The 19,048-nt window shown below is 39.3% G+C and overlaps 1 protein-coding gene across 1 annotated transcript in view; it reads left to right on the top strand.

The window, feature by feature from the left end:
• Window positions 1-19,048, top strand: part of LOC134801744 (retinal homeobox protein Rx3-like) — a 69,105-nt gene that overhangs the window by 16,727 nt on the left and 33,330 nt on the right. Inside the window, exon 2 of the mRNA XM_063774344.1 lies at window positions 8,759-8,988. Within this exon, the coding sequence (XP_063630414.1) occupies window positions 8,759-8,988 (230 nt within the window). The remainder of the gene's footprint in view (window positions 1-8,758; window positions 8,989-19,048) is intronic.

The raw sequence follows: 19,048 nt of genomic DNA, 5'->3' as shown, positions 1-19,048 counted from the left end.
CACTGACCCGGGGTTAACCGGTTAAACCAGGAATTACCATGGTTACCAGTAGGTACATTTTGACACTGTGCACTGAGTTAACGGTTTAACGGGTTAACCCCGGGTTAGTGGGATGGTGCAAGTGAACATCTACTTTTATATCGTGTATTTTAATGTCAGTTACTTTTATATTATAAAATGTAATGTGTAAACGCGAAGTAATTGTAAGTAGGTTAGACTACCAAATTTGTTTTACCGACTTACTTTGAACAAGTTAATTTAAATACATATTATTTGTTCCTGTTACACGCCATCCTGTATACTATACAGGGTGGCTTGATATATACGGTGATTGGGTTCTATACAGTGCAGTGGCTGTCCCATAGAAATAATCAGCGTCATTACATCAGCCGGAATGTATGAAACAATAAAAAAAACAAAGATATTGCTTCTGTTACCCACCACCCTATATACAATACAGGATGGATATATACCACCTATATTAGTTTATAAACAGTGTTCAGTATATAATATATGCAACTTGTTTAACCAAGACTAGCGCAGATATACACAAGAGCACTCACAAGTAGTATTTGTCCAGTACTCGACCCCCCCCCCCAGCCCCACCAATCGATCCCCAATCAAATTAGGTTAGGTTCTAGGTATTAGGGCACAGACCGTAGATTGAATAGATCTAGCAAGCACGGTACCTACTCTGAATTTTTTTATGGTTCCACACATTCTTGTAATGTAGTATTTGTTTTTACGTATTTTAATATACTTACCTGTCGGAAGGCATTATTCAACTTACCGTTGTGTAGCATATTGATAGGTATTGGCTTAGGATTGATTACTTTCTACGCTTCTAATTTAGAACTGGTAAATATAATATGGGACTAGTCCTGAAATAAATATTATTCATTCATTCATTCATTCATATCAAAAATGTGAATGCAAGTTTTAACTTTAAAAGACAAATTTATCTTTCAGGATTTGTACAATGAACTATGGCGCATTGAGCGTATTCTATTTTAGCAACAAATATGTGACAAAAAGGACCGTGACTAATCGGTTTTTGTGCCAATGCACTTTTTGCAATCACCTGTAAGAATGACACACAATCCTACTACTTCAGAGTACGAGCATTTGCTTCGTCTAGTTCAGTATAGATAATATTAGATTTATTTTCATATAAATATTAATAGCATTACATTATAAATTGTTAAAGTTTGTCAATTTACAAGAATACATATTATGACTGTCAAAATATGGTCGTATATGGTCTGTGATACCTCCGGCTTACAGCCTATGGGCATCGGTTGTCAATGTTGTGACATGTAAGACGTATTCGTGTATGCGTATGTCACGTATGTGTGTGTTGATTAAGGCTGCGTCGATGACTCGATTGCAACGTATGACCACGTCCGGTAAGGCTTCGGCCAGGGTAAGGGATGTGGTGAGCGCGGGAGCGGTAAGCGGAATTAGGCCCCGGTAATATTCGTACTGGTTTGACATTATAAATTGACGCTCTTGCAAGCAGAAAAATCGCCATTGGAGTTAGGTAAATGTAATATATAAGGATTTTTTTTGTGTATTTACAATTTGTTATATTGTGCTGTGAAATGTCTATATAGGTAGCTCTACATTTATATCTATATCATTTTATCTCTATAATAGCAGCCTTGACATATAATTTTTTTTGTAATACTTTATACAAACATTTAAAAAAAGGCAAAAACCCTCTCTTCAGGTATTGTCAATTGCCACGGCAAGTTTCAATCAGATACAAAACAAAATTCTCAATCTAAAAGAAACAATGTTTCAGCTGTTTAAACAAAAATAAACAGTTCCTGATTTGCTTATTCAATATAAACCATAAACATCCGATGACTTGCAAGCAAATGTTATTGCCTGGAATAAATGAAGTCATGTAATAGTTACCGAGGCAATATGGTCATAGTATCTCTATAAAATTTTGAATATATACAATATGCTATCAACAACTACCTTAACAATGTGCAGTGCAATTACATTTCCAAGTTCCCTGAAGCTACATGAAGACCATCAAAGTTGTGCGATCAAAGTTCCTGCCGCCCGCCGCCGCAACACCGGCCGCAGCCTTATCCCATTCTATTATAGTCCGAGCGCCCCCATTATAGTCCGGGAGCCGATGATTCCTCATTCGCCTCGGTTTTCGATCATGATTGGCTGCCATCATTCGAATCAAGTCTGTAATGAAGTCAATCCCAATTCGGTTTGATGGAATCGAATGGTTACCCAGTGGTTTCAATTATGGGGACAGGCAGACACCAACAATATCAAAGTTGTTTACATGTCGCTGTATAATTTCTGAACCTTACTTGTAAACGACTGAGGTCATCTATGTAAATAGATACCTATGTACCGACTGTAGTCTTTTCAACTCTTTCATAAAAGGAGCAGGTTTTTAAGTAGGTACGTTTTTCAAAACCCTCTTATTTTTTTATTCAGTGATAGTTGAAAAACAAATTGTATAATGATTATTTAAGTATTGTGTTACACCCTGTCAATAGAAAATTAAGTGCTTAATACTTAAACAACAAAAACTAGTCTTAATATTACTTACGAAATTATTTGATTGTCAATTTCTTAACGCTGTCAGTCGTTCGCCAAATCATTACCCAAGTGAAACTAATTAAAATTATATTCAGTACTCTCAATTAACCGACGGACAGACAATCAAATTACGATTAACATGTCCAGTCATTAATCTGTCAATAAGCATAAGCTAAGATACACTTTAAGACGATGTGATATGGTTTAAATTAGAATGGGAAGATTGATGTGAATAATCATTAAAGCCGAAGAGCTTTAATATGTAGCAAAACGACAAATCTGACACGTGATTAGGGTTGGCCGTAAAAACGGCCATTATGCCGAGTGTTGCCAGATTACCGATAATTATTACAAAAAATAGATCCTATCATGATAATGCACGTCTTAATGCGTTGCCCATAATATTTTTATTTGTTTTGTCGGCCGAACAGTTGTAATCGCGCCGATCTTAATGCGTGAGGCTGTCTTGCTCGCACAGTGGGTTTGATTATACGAGCGAGTGGGACAAAATATAATCAAGTTTGATCGCTCAATTTGTTAGTAGTTGTCGCTTTTTCTTAATCGGGCTCGTAAGTGACAGTTGACATATAAATACATGTGTTTGTGAAACACGGTGTTGTTGTTGGTTTGTTGTAATTGCCGACGCGACGCTGCGGCCACTCAAGTGTGGGAGTGAGATTTGATTAGCGATAATAAATGAAATTATAGTTACAGGTGCCCAAGATACAATTAAACTACTGCGCACTTTGTGGTTCGATGTTTAAAAAAAGTCATTAAACATCTTTCTATCATAAAATTAGCCAAGAGCAATTTTGTATCAGTCTGAATTGTTACTTTCTCTTACTTCAAAATGCTAATGCGTGGGTACTCAATTAATGAAATTTCATTGAAATAAATGGTGTGTTGTAAAATAATACTGATATTCGGTATACAATCTTCATACTCAAGTTTACATACAATCTCTATCTTATTTTGTTCAGCATATGAGAATTTTCACTTTTGTATTTTTTCTGTTTTAACTATAGTACAGTGAAATAATTTAATTTTCGACCTATTTAATACCTTTTCGTACCTTGTCACAGTGACAATCAATATGAAAGTCGCTAGTACCTCATTAAGTACAAAATGAGAAGGAAATTGAGTTCTTCGATTGTTCTGAGAAATAGGAATAGAGTAAACATGTACTTTGTAACTCGTGTCTGCTCACTGGATGCCTCTGTGTAACTGTGGGCAGCACAAGCGTAGACAAAATAATTGAATGATAAAATTCATAAATACCACCCGCGTCCACGACTAACTGATTTACACATAAACTTTGCGTGATTAGGTGCTACTTAATATTTTTTTCATTTCTATTAAAGTTTTTGTAATATTCTTCTGCAAAACAATATCAACCCTATTTGTCAACCCCTTAGCAAAGTTTTAATGTTTGTGATTTTAGGTTCGTGTGACTCCTAAACTTTGGAATCAGTAGGGGGATCACGATAGCCCTATAGAGGTATAATTATTTATACTGGGATAACATAGTACGCTCATAAGATGATTGCAGGAACTTCAATGGCAGGGACTGTCAATGTAATCTGTATTAAACATGTTTCCGTATTAAATAGTAGTTTCTCGGACGTAGACAATTTAATAAATATTCTAAGCAACAAGCTAGGTTATCATTTGGAAAGATAACTACAGTCATGAATCCACGGGAAATCATGCGTATTTCACTTCACAACCAGCTTACTTACCATAATTTCATACAAACTAGTTAAATTTTCACCGAAAACATTCATAACAATTAAAGTTGGGCACGGAAGGCGATGGCGCGATACGCGATGACGAATGATACTCCGCCTGATGGTATCACTGTTTGTTTAAGTTTTGTGATGATAGCGTGGCGCGGGGGAACCACTGTGCACTGTGCGTAGTGTAGTGGAAGTGCTCGATAGATTTGCATAATTGGCCTTTTATTCTAGTACAGAAAACGGTCTCACTTATTTTAAAATTAATTAATTGCATTTTTAATTCTGTACTTTTTGCTGTCAAGTCACTAAAAACTAAAATCTTATTTTTCAGGTTTTGCACAAATAGAACCAGGAATGACAAAGTAAGGACCAGTTGCATCAACCGTCTGTGTATCATAGTAGTTCTTTGAAGTTTACTTATACCTAATATGAAACGTTTGATAGACAGTTGATACAGGGCAAGGGTCAAAGAGGTATCTAGTAAGAAGCAACGAAAATTTTTATTTTAACGTCACATTGAGCGTGAACATCGCTTTTAGATCTTCCATTGCATACTTAGCACATAGCGAATAAATTCATCTAAGCATATAACTGAGATCTGTTAATTCAAATAACTATAATGGTTTTACTACTTGTTCACCTAAATACAATCCCGTTCTGAATCATGAAGCACCCATCATCAGGCCAGGATACACATCCATCTACTCGAACACGTGTGTTGATTTACCGCGCACGTTACTAACTTATAGTTGGTAACTCGTACTTACATGCATGTACTCGCATCGCAACTCGCACATGTGCTTGTACTGCAAGTGTAATGCAGGCGGGTGATATATGATCATGGTATGGTAATTATAAAGTAAGCAAGCGTTTACTTGTTGTTTACGACTGTTATATTGCGCTTTTCCATGAAAACAAATGATTGATGAGGTTTAAGTTAGGAAGGATTAAGTACTACGTATGTAGACTTAGATTAGGTTAGGCTTAATTTTTTTACACATGTTACGCACGATGATACTTATCGTCGATAAGTAGACTCGTTGTATTTGTCTTTATATCTATTGTGTATAACTGTCATATTTTTACGGGACAGTTACTAAATTAATAATAGTATAATTTATGACATGTCATATCATAGCGCATGGATCCAGACAGATGGGCTAGTGCAGCTATAGTATGAATTATCTCAGGTGAATTTTTCGGGCTCGGACCGTAACCTGTTAAACAAAAGGTATTGTTTCCTTTATGCAGTGGTTACAATGCTTACTGCTAATAGCTCAGACATAAGTAACGGGAACAAGTCCGTTTAAAAAGCAAATTTACCATTATAATTATATGGTTCAAATTCATGAAACAGCCTATTTGGGGATAACACGTTTTGTTATCTCCAAAAAAAGACCACCCTGATGGTGTACTTTCGTTTGGGCCAAATACCTTTCGCCAAATTTCACTTCCCAACAAACTTATCGCAATAGTTTCATTTCCCAAAGGAACCTTTAGCAACGTTACTCTTCGCATATAATTTATTTGGTCAAATTATCACTTGGCATGATTTTACTTTGTCAAATGTTGTTAGGACAAAAAAATATTTAGCAAACGTTTTTTATTGGCTAATATTATATTCCAAAAAAGCCGTTAAGTGGGTTAGGTTAGGTTTGAACTGCGATCCTCACAGAACCGAACAAAAGTGGGTTAGGTTAGGTTAGAACTGCGAGCCTTACAGAAACGAAATGCTACTAGAAAAGTGGATTTGATTAGGTTCGAACTGCGATCCTCACAGAACCGAACTGCTATCAGAGAAGTGGGTTAGGTTAGGCTAGAACTACGACCCTTACAGAAACGAAATATATGCTACTAGAAAAGTGGGTGGTTTTACCTCCTTTTCTACATAGTGCACCATCTACAATAATCTTTCACCGGCCCTCATAGAAATCGTTTTTTTTTTTAATTATAATGTTTATGGTTCAACTAATCACATCCGTATGCGTAAAACATAACCAAAATGATAAAAAAACAAGGTCGGGATTAAGTATTTCGAATAAAAGCAAAAATAAAAATATCTATTGGTATGTAAATTGTATGCCATGCAATATGTTAAGCTTAATGATACATTTGACTAAATAATACCGTAGAGTTTCGTATCTTTGCCTGCGCTACCTATTTTCGCCTAGTTTGACATAAGTTGCCATTAACAAAATGTTTCTAATGTAAGCCTTACATAAAACTGCTAAAAACAAAGTATTTTTTACGGTTGTCAACATTCTTCGAACAATCTGCGGCTAACTTCACACAGTTGACCTTTAGTGAGGTTTTTTCGTGACACCGACTACACGTTTTTTTGAACCAGTGTTTTAACTTCAGTTTTAAACGGTGATACGGACCCGGTAATGATAGACTTTTTACATGATTATATCCTATAACTATTTCTTTTTCATGTGAAACTATTATTTAATGGCTAGCCTACGTTTAGAAGACACAATTGGATAAAACATTGGTGAGGGTACTTTGCGTCCATCTTGTTGCCAAATTTAGCCTACCCCTAGGGTTGACAAATTTTTTGTACCACTTTCATTGGTGGATGACATTACTTGTTTCCAAATTTAAATATTTTCTTATGTTTGGTTATTTTAGTTTACGCTATATGCAAATGTTTTTTTCTACTCTTACCGATGTTGAGTAGGTACCAAATAGGCATTTCTATGTCTCACTTTGTGTAAATAAGGTTGATTGGATGTCAATTACGACAATAACGACAATTTTGCAACAATTATACAATTTTGTTAAAAATATTTTTTTTTACTTATAAACCATTACTCCCCTTTATTTGGCATGTCGGTTAATTTTTGGCAGCCCTAGCTTCATTATAGAAAATGTATGAAAACAATTTCAGACTGTTACCAAACTTCGCCTACTACCCCGTTTTTTTTAAATTATGCCTAGTCTGGTTAAGGTTCATAGTATATTAGCACATTCCAAGGAGATACGACTTAACATGTGTAAGTCACAGAAAAGTATTAGCGGCAAAGCATGCCATAGGCGAAGATTGGGAAAAATACCCAAACATCGCCTAATGCCTTTGGGGCCATTTTATTACCAACTTAACCAAAGAAATTCTAAGTTTTAGTGGTGTATACTGATAGTTGGGACTTGGGAGTACTAAAAAACATTTTTTCGTCTTAACGGATTAAAATGCTTTCAAATTTGAGAGATTTTTTGGGAAAAGTGTCAAAATCCAGGCGAAGATACGAAACTCTACGGTACTTGGTAAAATGAAACTTGTCCAAGTAATTATTTGCTAAACAATAACTTGCCAAAAAAGTCTATTGCTGACTGAAAAATTGCGATAAGTTGTTTTGCCAAACATTTTTTTGGGAAATGATAATTTGGGAAACATAGTTTGGATGTGATACTTTGGGAAACGTTTTTGGCCCATTCGTTAGTAAACCCACCCTGATTGTTCTCTGAACGATCTGTCATATGAATTAGAACCTTAATACTATCACGATAGATGCTTTTTAAACGACATGGTTGCTTTGGCACGTGCTGTACACTGCTCTTAAAAGAAACAAAGGCTTTTGTTTAAGGGATTAGCACCCGAGCCCGAAAAATTAATTTGAGATAATTCATACTTATACCAAGTGGATGGCAGAAGACGGGCGCGGACGCGGCAGGCCCAGACGGAGATGGCGGGACGACCTAGACACCTTTCTCAGTAACTGGCCAAAGCAGGCGTTATGTCGGGATTCGTGGAAGACTAGGGGAGAGGCCTTTGCCCAGCAGTGGGACACCATAATAGGCTAGCAAAAAAAAACAACGGGTTGCACTCCGGGAGTGCCGGCCGAAGTGAAAACTCAATGACATTGTAACTCAAAATATTAATAACAGCGCCATCTAGTGCAAAATGTCTGCAGCACTATGTATAATTGAGGTTAACGCCATTTAGCGTTATTTCGTCGCATTACATGAAACCCAGCACATCACTGTGAGTACTAGAGTTATATTAGTACCAGTTTGAGGGAAACTCACTAGATCGCATTTAAATCAAAAAAGAAAAACTCAATGACATTGTAACAGTGTCCGTCACACGTGACGTCACGTCTTACGCTCTCGCGAGTTTAACATTTTTTCCCCGAGTTTTTTCCCCATCACAAAAAGTGCTCAGCGCCGCTAAAGAAGTTATCACTTCAAAAATCATGGCGTCAAACGACTAACGCTAAGTGGTATCCCGTATAATTATGGCATAGCTAATATAAATAAGTTTGCTTTTTTTATATATGTAAAATCATTACGCCAAAAAAATAGTGTCTATTACTGATACATTTTTATGTCTATTTATTTAGATTATCAAAAACTGACTTGACTTCTTTATGTGTCTTAAATTATCTTACAGCCTAACTGCCTTCACATTTTTATTATTCTTATATATACCCCCTAATTCTATGTTCCAGGTGAAGGCTCGTGCAACAGCAACGACGGCTTCCACCCCGACAAGTCCCCCGCAGCCTCCGACGACGACCCGGCGGCCGACGGCAAGAAGAAGCACCGGCGGAACCGGACAACCTTCACCACATACCAGCTCCACGAGCTAGAACGGGCCTTCGAGAAGAGCCACTACCCTGATGTGTATTCGAGAGAGGAACTGGCGATGAAGGTCAACTTGCCTGAAGTTAGAGTGCAGGTATGTGTATTTACTTTCGCACTATAAGTAGTAAACCCTGGGGCAAGAAGCACCGAGCACCGGACAACCCACACAACACATTAGCTCCATGAGATAGAACGGATCTTCGAGAAAAGTTCTGATGTGTATTCGAGGGGGGTTAAGGTGCAGGTATATATATACCTACCCCCTTATTCATAAAACTTTACCATCAGAATCGGATCAGCTTCAAGAAGCAGCGAGTTGTATAACCTAACCTAACCTTTGAATTGATTTCTAATATCATACTAACTTTGATCTGGGACGTTCCGACCCTACGTGGTGCTCGGTCGTCGCAGACCTTGACGTTCACCGTTTTATGATTAAATTAAAGTTATAGTATAAACAATAAGTTCCTTAAAATAAAAGGAATGTGACGGCAAGGGAGAACGGCAAAGAGAAAAAGCCTTTCTGAAGCGCTCTAAGTTAGTGTGTAACGTGTGACAATATGTTCCAACTTGCGCCCCCGTCCGTGACGAAGGAGCGTGAATGAGCTCCCAAACTCAGTATAAAGGTAATTCATCCGGCCCACAATGCTAATCCAACAATTTCTATAAAACTTGGAGCTTACTCTATCCGCGACCCTTTGCACGAGATTACTGACAACCGCATTATTTAACAAACGCCGCCGCCACGGTGGGGCTTCGCAGCTTTTGTGTTTTATGTTTTATGGAATAAAAACGAAATTAGCTTGCACGCACGCACTTTTATCTTGGCGTAAGAAAGCAATTACTTGGTGGCCAATTTAGGAAGGTCTTTCGGTTTAGTTCGCGAACCCCCGCTTTCCCTTTTCCAAGTCTTTTCAAAGAGGGGTAGGACGGGTCTCTATTGGCTGGCTCTCGGAGTACGCTTGACATATGTTAGTCTCGAAGGGTACGAGCCCCCGTTATTGCCCTCGATGTTTGCCGAGTGTCGTTTAGCTTAATACACTCAGTTTTCAATTTGATATTAAATGGGGTTTAATTTGATAGTTGGCGGGGGTTGCGGATTCTGCTTGTCTTTTGTTTGATGTTTGATTGGGTAAGTTTGGGGATAATACGCGAAATTTAATGGTAATCATGTGAGAAGTATATTTCAGTTATGTAAACACAGTAGTTTATATTATAATCAAGCTCATATGATCGAAAACACTAGTTCAAGACATCCACGGAAACCTAGAAAATTACTACCTATAAAAAATCTAATACTACCTGACCAGACCGATACGACCTCCAAACCTTCAAGAAAAGAGCGCACTCCCATCTTAAATGTCACAACTCACTTGCAACACCTCTAGTGTTACACAGGTATCCATGGCGATGGTAATTGCTTGCAACCAGGCGAACGAGCACATGCGTTTGCCTCCTATATCCTAATAAATATATTTCCTTTTTAGTAAACAATTACTGTCAAAAATAGTGCCACCACGTGGACATGAGAATAAGAGCAAACACTCGGGGCAAGACGAATGTAGTTTAATTGCAGTGTGTTTGCCGACTGCCGCCACTGCCGACACTGCCGACTGCCGGAACCCTTTGTAATTAACTGAGGGGTTAAATGTTTCTCGAAGCTAGGACTTTTGAAAACAATTAGTTACAAATATCTTCTTAGCCAAAAGAACGATTGGTCTGGTGTTCCAAAAGATCACAAGATCGGGTCTTGCCCGAAATTAATCATTCTTAGCCACTGTGAAAGTATATAGGTAATATATATTAAACATGACTGAATGAAAGTAATCGAAGCAATCTTAGTTATATTTAATATTATATTACCTATGTACCTAGGATTAACGCCGTTGTTAAGAAACATCATTCAGAAATGTCACTGAGCGATAAAATGCTTGGACCTCGTTGAAAACAAGCCTCGGTTTCGGTATCGGCATGATTCAGCATAAAAATCATATTTTGTACATAAATCACAAGTTTCGGCGAAAAATCCGGTTTCGCCCAGACACTAGTGGGAATCCGTCTCGCTGGTGGTGTAGTGGCGGAAACGGACGTAACAGGGTAACGGCGCCGGTAACTGACACCGCGCCGGTACCGACACATCATAACGAGCTCACATGTTCTGGAAAGTTATGTAACTTATAGCTTTTAGACAGGCTACATAACTTATGATTACATTTGCCTTGGACACTGTTACTGTAACTCATATCAATTTTAACTAATGTATCTAACCCAAAACGGTCAATTTTACAATGTACCTATGTATTTTTGTATATTTTGTGAGTGTATTTTTCAGTCCACTAACATTACGTTTTAGTATATTACATTCCAGCGGCCGTTAGCGGCCAGTATGAAGCTCAAAAGTGGGCACATTTTCTCTTTTGCAGTCTGCCTCTTTCGCACACATGGCGTATTAAGCGTTATTGTAGATTTGTAGGCTCGGTAGTTGTTTTTCGAAGTAAAAAGTAATAAACTTTGCACATTTTTAGCGAGTTTAATGCAAGCAGTTTAATCAGTGATACCCGCACGAAACTAGCACCGCTGCGCGGCGACCCTTATCACTCGGTGATACGTATCAGGCTATCTGCAATCTCCACCTATTAGCGGGCATTCGGCCGAGAAACTATTGTGATGATAGCGATACCGTTCTTTAAATGGACCCTTGATATGTAATCGAGTCGCTAGAGTCATTTTACTCATGAGAAATAGTGTGCATTCAAGATTTAAAAAAAATCTCAAATAATTTATTGTTAAGCAACATACTCGTAGACTCATATAGATACAGCCCTTACAGACTAATAACATACCTACATACAATAGTTAAAATCTTAAAAAACTAAAAACTATTTAGGTGACAACAGTTGTTTGCTGCGTCACCTGTTCTGGTATAGGACTAGTAGACTCCCACGGAACTGCCGAAATATCACTCCCTTCGGCCAGTAGGTAGTCCGCGCTCGCGATGGTTTCCAGCCAGCAGCGGTCGCGGCACGGCACGCGCAGCGCACCACGAACGAGCTGAACAGCACGTAATGTAATAGTAATGGCGCGATCGCAGCTGGAACTCTTTCAGCTCGAAACGGGCCTTCTTGCAAACATATTCCACCACATCGACTGCGTGATTTTTATTGTTAGATTCGGTTCTGCGCATAGTTATATAGGTAGGTACCTAACTTATTAATTTTGAATTGTATAAATGCACTCGTGACGTGACGCAGACGAAGTCGCGGGCAGAAGCTAGTTATATATAATTCGAACGCGGTTACAAATAAACTGCTACATTTCATTTAACCGTTATTCGATAACAGTGTAATTGCACCAAACAAAACAACGAAAACACCGTTTTATTCGCAACAGAAACTCCATCGACAACAAAATACACTCAATAGGGTTGATGGTTATCCCGCACGCTCGACTTGCACCCAACGCGCTAATAAACGTTTCTACCCTTTGCGACAACCCTAGTCTCACCCTCTGCGATCTAAAAACAACCTTATATCTGTAAAGTTAAGGTTGAGTTTAGTTTGTTAACTGTGTGAAGTGCTCTCGAGAAGTGAGTAAGTGTCCAAAATGCTTTTAAGTGACAATGATGTGTTGTGCTGTAAAAAGGATAATGTTTTTTGTCCTTTTAGGCAACAATTATGTTCGCACATTGTTGCAACGGCTTTTGTGACAGTTCGATTAAAGGTTAAGTGTGTCTCAGTATAATTCCCATTAGTACAATGTAGCAACATATTAGTTTTTATTAAACATGTTGCAAAGAGTTGTAAGGATTACAGTATATGACTGTAAGTAATGTCAGGTAAAATTGACGTTTGAACTCATTTAATCCCTATCCCTACATAATATTATACCTAATTCCGAAAGTAACTCTGTCTGTCTATCTGTCTATCACTATTACATCATTATCATTCCACGCAGACAAAGTTGCGGGCAGAAATTTGTTGTAAGATAAATCCAGTTAAATGGTTAAAGGTGTTAACAGTCACGCGCAATAACAACGTACATTACTAGTAGGTTCCTAGAGGTACCTAATATTCATTTAAGTACCTACCCGCATACAAGTATATAGACGGTGCTGCGGCTATTTTTGTGATACTTAAATTATTTAGATAAACAACGTATTAAAATCGAATAGGTACATCAGAAAAACGGTAGTTAATCCAGTTTAACACGCGCAACTAAAAAAAGCTTTAACATTACATCCCTAAAAAAAAAATTCACAGATTTCGTGCCTCACACGACTATCGAGCACATTGGAAATGAATCTACGGAATTCGAAAAAATATTGTCGCTGAGCGACGAGAAAGTCTGGATAAGGAAAAAGTTACAAAATAAAACTACAACGTTGAATGATAATTATTTTATTCTTAGACTAACACAAGTATCCTGGACATAACGCATGTGAACAAACAAATTGCAAAATTTCCACACGCGTATCCAAGTTTGAATAATTGTCGCCGTGGCGCATAAGTATAGGTACATATTTCATTTTTCGATTAATAAGCAGGATATATTAATGTTCAAAGTACAAGAAAATTATTACACGGCAAATCCGTAGTCAACTCGAGAAGTGGTGATCGGCAGCGGCCCATTTGCTGCAAGATATGAAATTTTCTTGACAGCAGTTTGACGCGACGAGAGATGACTATAACAGCGTTTGTCTATGTTGCACCAAACCTGAGTTCCAATAGGTACTACCAGGGTTCAGCATCAGCTATCTTGGGTAATGCTCATCATGACGAATCGGGTGTCTAAAACAGCGTGTGCCTATGTTGCACCAAACCTGAGTTCCGCTAGGTACAACTAGGGTTCAGCATCAGCTCTATCTTGGGTACTATTCTCCTAAGTGCTCATCAAGACGAGTCGGATGACCAAAACAGCGTGTGCCTATGTTGCAACAAACCTGAGTTCCTTTAGGTACAGCCAGGGTTCAGCATCAGCTCTATCTTGGGTACTACTCTCCTAAGTGCTCATCGAGACGAGTCCGATGACCAAAACAGCGTGTGTTTATGTTGTATTAAACCCGAGCTCCACTAGGTACTGCCAGGGTTCAGCATCAGCTATCTGCTAGCAGCCGCCAGCAACATGCTGAGGTGAGACCATTTCGTGGCACTTTTTCTTTTTTATGTTTCTCTGTATAAGTTTTTCGTTTTGTGTTTCTCCCTCTCCCTCTCCCTCTCCCTCTCCCTCTCCCTCTCCCTCTCCCTCTCCCTCTCCCTCCTCCCTCTCCCTCTCCCTCTCCCTCTCCCTCTCCCTCTCCCTCTCCCTCTCCCTCTCCCTCTCCCTCTCCCTCTCCCTCTCCCTCTCCCTCTCCCTCTCCCTCTCCCTCTCCCTCTCCCTCTCCCTCTCCCTCTCCCTCTCCCTCTCCCTCTCCCTCTCCCTCTCCCTCTCCCTCTCCCTCTCCCTCTCCCTCTCCCTCTCCCTCTCCCTCTCCCTCTCCCTCTCCCTCTCCCTCTCCCTCTCCCTCTCCCTCTCCCTCTCCCTCTCCCTCTCCCTCTCCCTCTCCCTCTCCCTCTCCCTCTCCCTCTCCCTCTCCCTCTCCCTCTCCCCTCTCCCTCTCCCTCTCCCTCTCCCTCTCCCTCTCCCTCTCCCTCTCCCTCTCCCTCTCCCTCTCCCTCTCCCTCTCCCTCTCCCTCTCCCTCTCCCTCTCCCTCTCCCTCTCCCTCTCCCTCTCCCTCTCCCTCTCCCTCTCCCTCTCCCTCTCCCTCTCCCTCTCCCTCTCCCTCTCCCTCTCCCTCTCCCTCTCCCTCTCCCTCTCCCTCTCCCTCTCCCTCTCCCTCTCCCTCTCCCTCTCCCTCTCCTCTCCCTCTCCCTCTCCCTCTCCCTCTCCCTCTCCCCTCTCCCTCTCCCTCTCCCTCTCCCTCTCCCTCTCCCTCTCCCTCTCCCTCTCCCTCTCCCTCTCCCTCTCCCTCTCCCCTCTCCCTCTCCCTCTCCCTCTCCCTCTCCCTCTCCCTCTCCCTCTCCCTCTATCTCTATTTCCACCACCACAAGAATGCATAGATTGTCGAACAGTGCGTTATCTACGCCCGTCTCAAACAGGATAGATAGAGTTAGACCAAGAAAAATCTGCAGCGATTTTAAAAGCCCACGCAGTGCAAGTGTTATTCTGCCGTCATAATCCCGATAATTCACAACAAACACCGATAACGAACTCTGCGAAACATGAAGTCATAAATGTCCTGTGAAAAATGTCGTTCTGACTTTTTGACTATTTTAAGGTTAAGCTACAGGGAGTACAGGGCAAACCCTTAACCCGATCGTCTTTGTTTTAGGCTCAAATTGTAGCTGACTAAATTGTCCAGAGCCGTTTTTCTCAAATTTTTGATATTATTCTTCGTTTCCAAATTATCGAGCACCAAAATCAAAAATTCGGAAAAAATTGAATTTTATTTTCACTATTTCGACCATAACTTTTTTTGTTTTTGACTTTCTCGAATAATTATTTTTGCACCTTACAGCTCTCGTGATTATGCGTCTTTTGAGCCTATTTTTAATATCATATCTTCACAACTTTCCGAGATATAAGGGGATCGCACTTTTTCGTGAAATCGGACCGTATACTGGAGCGAACGAAAAGACATTTCCAATGTCAAAATATATCTACATAGGTTACTTGCAATACAGCTACTACGTCTAGTCTAGTTGTAAATATTGGCTCTTTTAACAGACAAGACTATTAATTTCCTTCCACTGTTGTTCCTGTGCCACATCGCATTAGTGTTCGCAGACGTTTCCAACAGGGATCTGAGGTCCGTGGTCTATTAGTACCAGTTTGTGTTGTGAAACACTGAATCCCTCGAGCTCTTTTTACAAGCTCTTAGAGTTAAACCGAGGTAAGTCTGCAACGATTTTGATAGTACACGCAGTGCAAGTGTTATATATACGTCATCATTTCATAGAAGTTTGACGTTTAAAATAACACTTGCACTGCGTGTGCTAATAAAACCGTGACTCAATTTAATCTTCGTTGTTTGTATTTATGTATGTGTACGTACCTATGTTCGGGTCAAATCTTGCAAACTAAACTAGACGCATTTCACATTATTCTGTTGAACTAAATCTTCACATAGATTATGTCGGTTGACAATGTAATATTACGGTACCATCGAGTTGATCTGATGACGGACATAAACTCAACAACTCCGGCCAAAAACGATTGTGATTAACCAGAATGATTAACAGTTATGTCAAGAGAATATACGAAATTGTACAGCGTCTAAGCTAATTTTGCATAGATTTTAATAGATCAAAGTGAGGTTGTGTCTTGATAAAAGTAAATTTTTGTAGAAATTTGATATTAATGATAATATTGTCACACTTTGACATTGCAAATTCCATGCAGAGAGCTTGGCCCGACTCTATCAAGAATAGTTTTCCTACTAGTTTCTCGTTCCGACACCATTGGTCCATTAAATAGCTGTCTGGTAATGACTAATTAGCCGCTCCACTGTCGGTTTAGTTTGTTTGTGGCCACAGTTAACTGAGAACTGAGACACTTCCGTGACTCACCGAATGTAAGCTGCCAGTTACGATACACAACTATTTTTACCAAACCAGCTCTTAAAAGCTCTATATATTGTGAACTGATGATAAAGTTGGGTTTTATCCACAAGAGAAGCAAAGTAATTAGATGCAAAAATTTGTGTTGTTCCCTCATGTTGGCTGGTATTAGAATTTACTTTTATGTAATGATTTTGAATTCTAAATATTTTATAGCGTTCATTCGGATTTCATTTGTTATGTTTTACAGTTAGCAGTTCAATTTTGGAATATTTCGCTGCTCGGGTACCTGTCCTATCAATATTAGCACGAAGAGTTAAACAATAACTTTGAAGGTGTCCACGGGCGACGGTAATTGCTTACAATCGGGTAATCCGTCTGCTTGTTTGGCTCCTATATCATAAAAATGCATGCGAATATACCTAAGTCCCAGCTGCAACCTCCCACGCCGTATCATTCGCCACGGGTCGTACAGGGTGTAATGACAGCGAGGCCGCGGGACCAACAACGCCATATGGCACAGTTGTAACTGTAGGCACATAGGCCCTCGTTCTACCTACGTGGAGTTGATCCCCGAAAATTGCGATATTATAGCAAATTATTATCTTATTGTGCGTGTAATGGCTCTATTTATTGTTAAGAGGTGCAGTTATTATCATTCATAATCAAAAACTTATATTTATTTTTCCATCGATAATAATTATATTGAAAAATGTGAATTGATTGTTGTATGTGTCACACAGTCAGCCCATCTGTCATATGTTAAATTTCTTAACGATATTTATACATAGAAAACAAAGCTTGAAATGTGTTTACATAAATGTCCCTCGCAAAATTGCGTTTTTCCACTATTACTTTCATCAAACGACCTACTATTCTGTAGATAACTTTGTAGGTACTAAGCTGATATGACTACTAAACAGGTCACAAAGAAAAATTCACTGCCCGGGTTCGCAGAGTCTCAAATTCAGGTCTCGCTTTAGGCAGTACTTTTTTTTCTGTATTTCAAACGAATATTCTGTCTTACGTCCTCAAACACTTTTACGCCTTGCTTGGAGTGTATATGATACATACAGAGGTGCTAAGTGCATTAGCCTGCGTCGGCACTTACCGCGCAATCACAAACTACTCTAACTCGATCATTTGCACACTGTTGTAAACCACTGGAATCGTCAGTTCAGCTGCCTTTCCAGCAAGGCGGAGATGAGCGAAGATGATATGAGACGTGCGGCAATAGCCAAAAGCATTGGTAGTAATCCACGTCTCTTCTCCACTCCGCTGGATTACAACCGATGCTATTGATTGGTTCCGATCACTTGGAACAGCGCTTGGCCAACTTTTGAGATTGAGCAATTACAAGAATCGTAAAGAGCCACAAACAATTGGTGTTAGTAGTTTCAGTGACTTAAAGACGACTCACGCTAAAACGCCCCGGGCCCGGGCCGAAGCAAACGATCTTTCGTTTTCTATTACAGGTGACGGGTGATCACGTGATGCTTTCTATAGAAAACGAGTGTCGGATCAAACGTGTCATCCTTTATAATATAGAAATATACCTAATTCTGGCTGTTACATTAATATCTAGCTGTGCACAGCTCGTTCGTTTGAAAGTGCGTGATGCGTGCGTGCTTGGAAGCCTTATATTAGCTTGCATATCTCTCCTTCCATCCATGGATAGGTACTACATGTTGGCACATACGTCTCAAAATACGTCTAGTAGTAGAATAAAACTTTATTGTACATAATAACGACGCAGAGACATATTTTTACACAAAACATTCGTACAGAGGTGAATTTATGTAAGGGTTCAATCATCCCTTAGTCAAAGTCTCCCTTTAAAAATTTTAAAAGCGTCAATCGGATTTATGTTTTATGCCTTTATTTTCAATCTGTTTTCAATACATAAGTAGAAATTAAAAATTACAGATTAAGACAAACAATTAATGGCTAATTGAGGCTTGAGTCGCGAGGATTCAGAGCGCTTTCGAATTCAATGTTTACTTATTTAACTCGTTAATAATAATCAACATTAGTCGCCAGTCTCTTCCAGTGAACTAACGTAGTTTGGGCGGCGCTAACTCGGTTAGCCGCCCACTGGCGGTGTCAGCTTAACTTGTTACTACATGTGTGAGTGTGTATGTGTGTGTGCATGTGTGTGACTCGGTCAGCTTGGTAACCATGCGGAGAAGTGAATTATGATTGTGTCAAGATGTCGAGCCTAGTTTTCGCGTTAACTGAATAATTTTGATAAGAAGATAAACCTACTCAATAATAATTCTATCATTCAAAATTCAAGCATTTATTTTGTGAATACGGTATTATGAATAAAGATAAAATTTGGATAGAGAGTGCAACAACATTACGTTACTGCTACGGGTGATGTTACGTCCATTTCCTTGATAAGATGAGTGACGGATTGAACAAATCAAATCGCAATGTCGACATCAAAGCAATTTATCAAGTTTGATGGTGATGTTGTCCAACATCAGCGCTGCAACATTACTACTGCAGGCGCCATCTGAATGCCACCTTTAGGGTAACATTCCATTTCTGACAGCAGCTGCACTACTAGTATGAACGCGTCGGTGTTATTGTCAATGGGTGTTTAAATGCGTGAG

The sequence above is a fragment of the Cydia splendana genome, chromosome 2 (assembly GCF_910591565.1).
Source record: "Cydia splendana chromosome 2, ilCydSple1.2, whole genome shotgun sequence".
NCBI classification, from domain to species: Eukaryota; Metazoa; Arthropoda; class Insecta; order Lepidoptera; family Tortricidae; genus Cydia; species Cydia splendana.
This window is presented reverse-complemented; position numbering and strand designations above follow the sequence as displayed.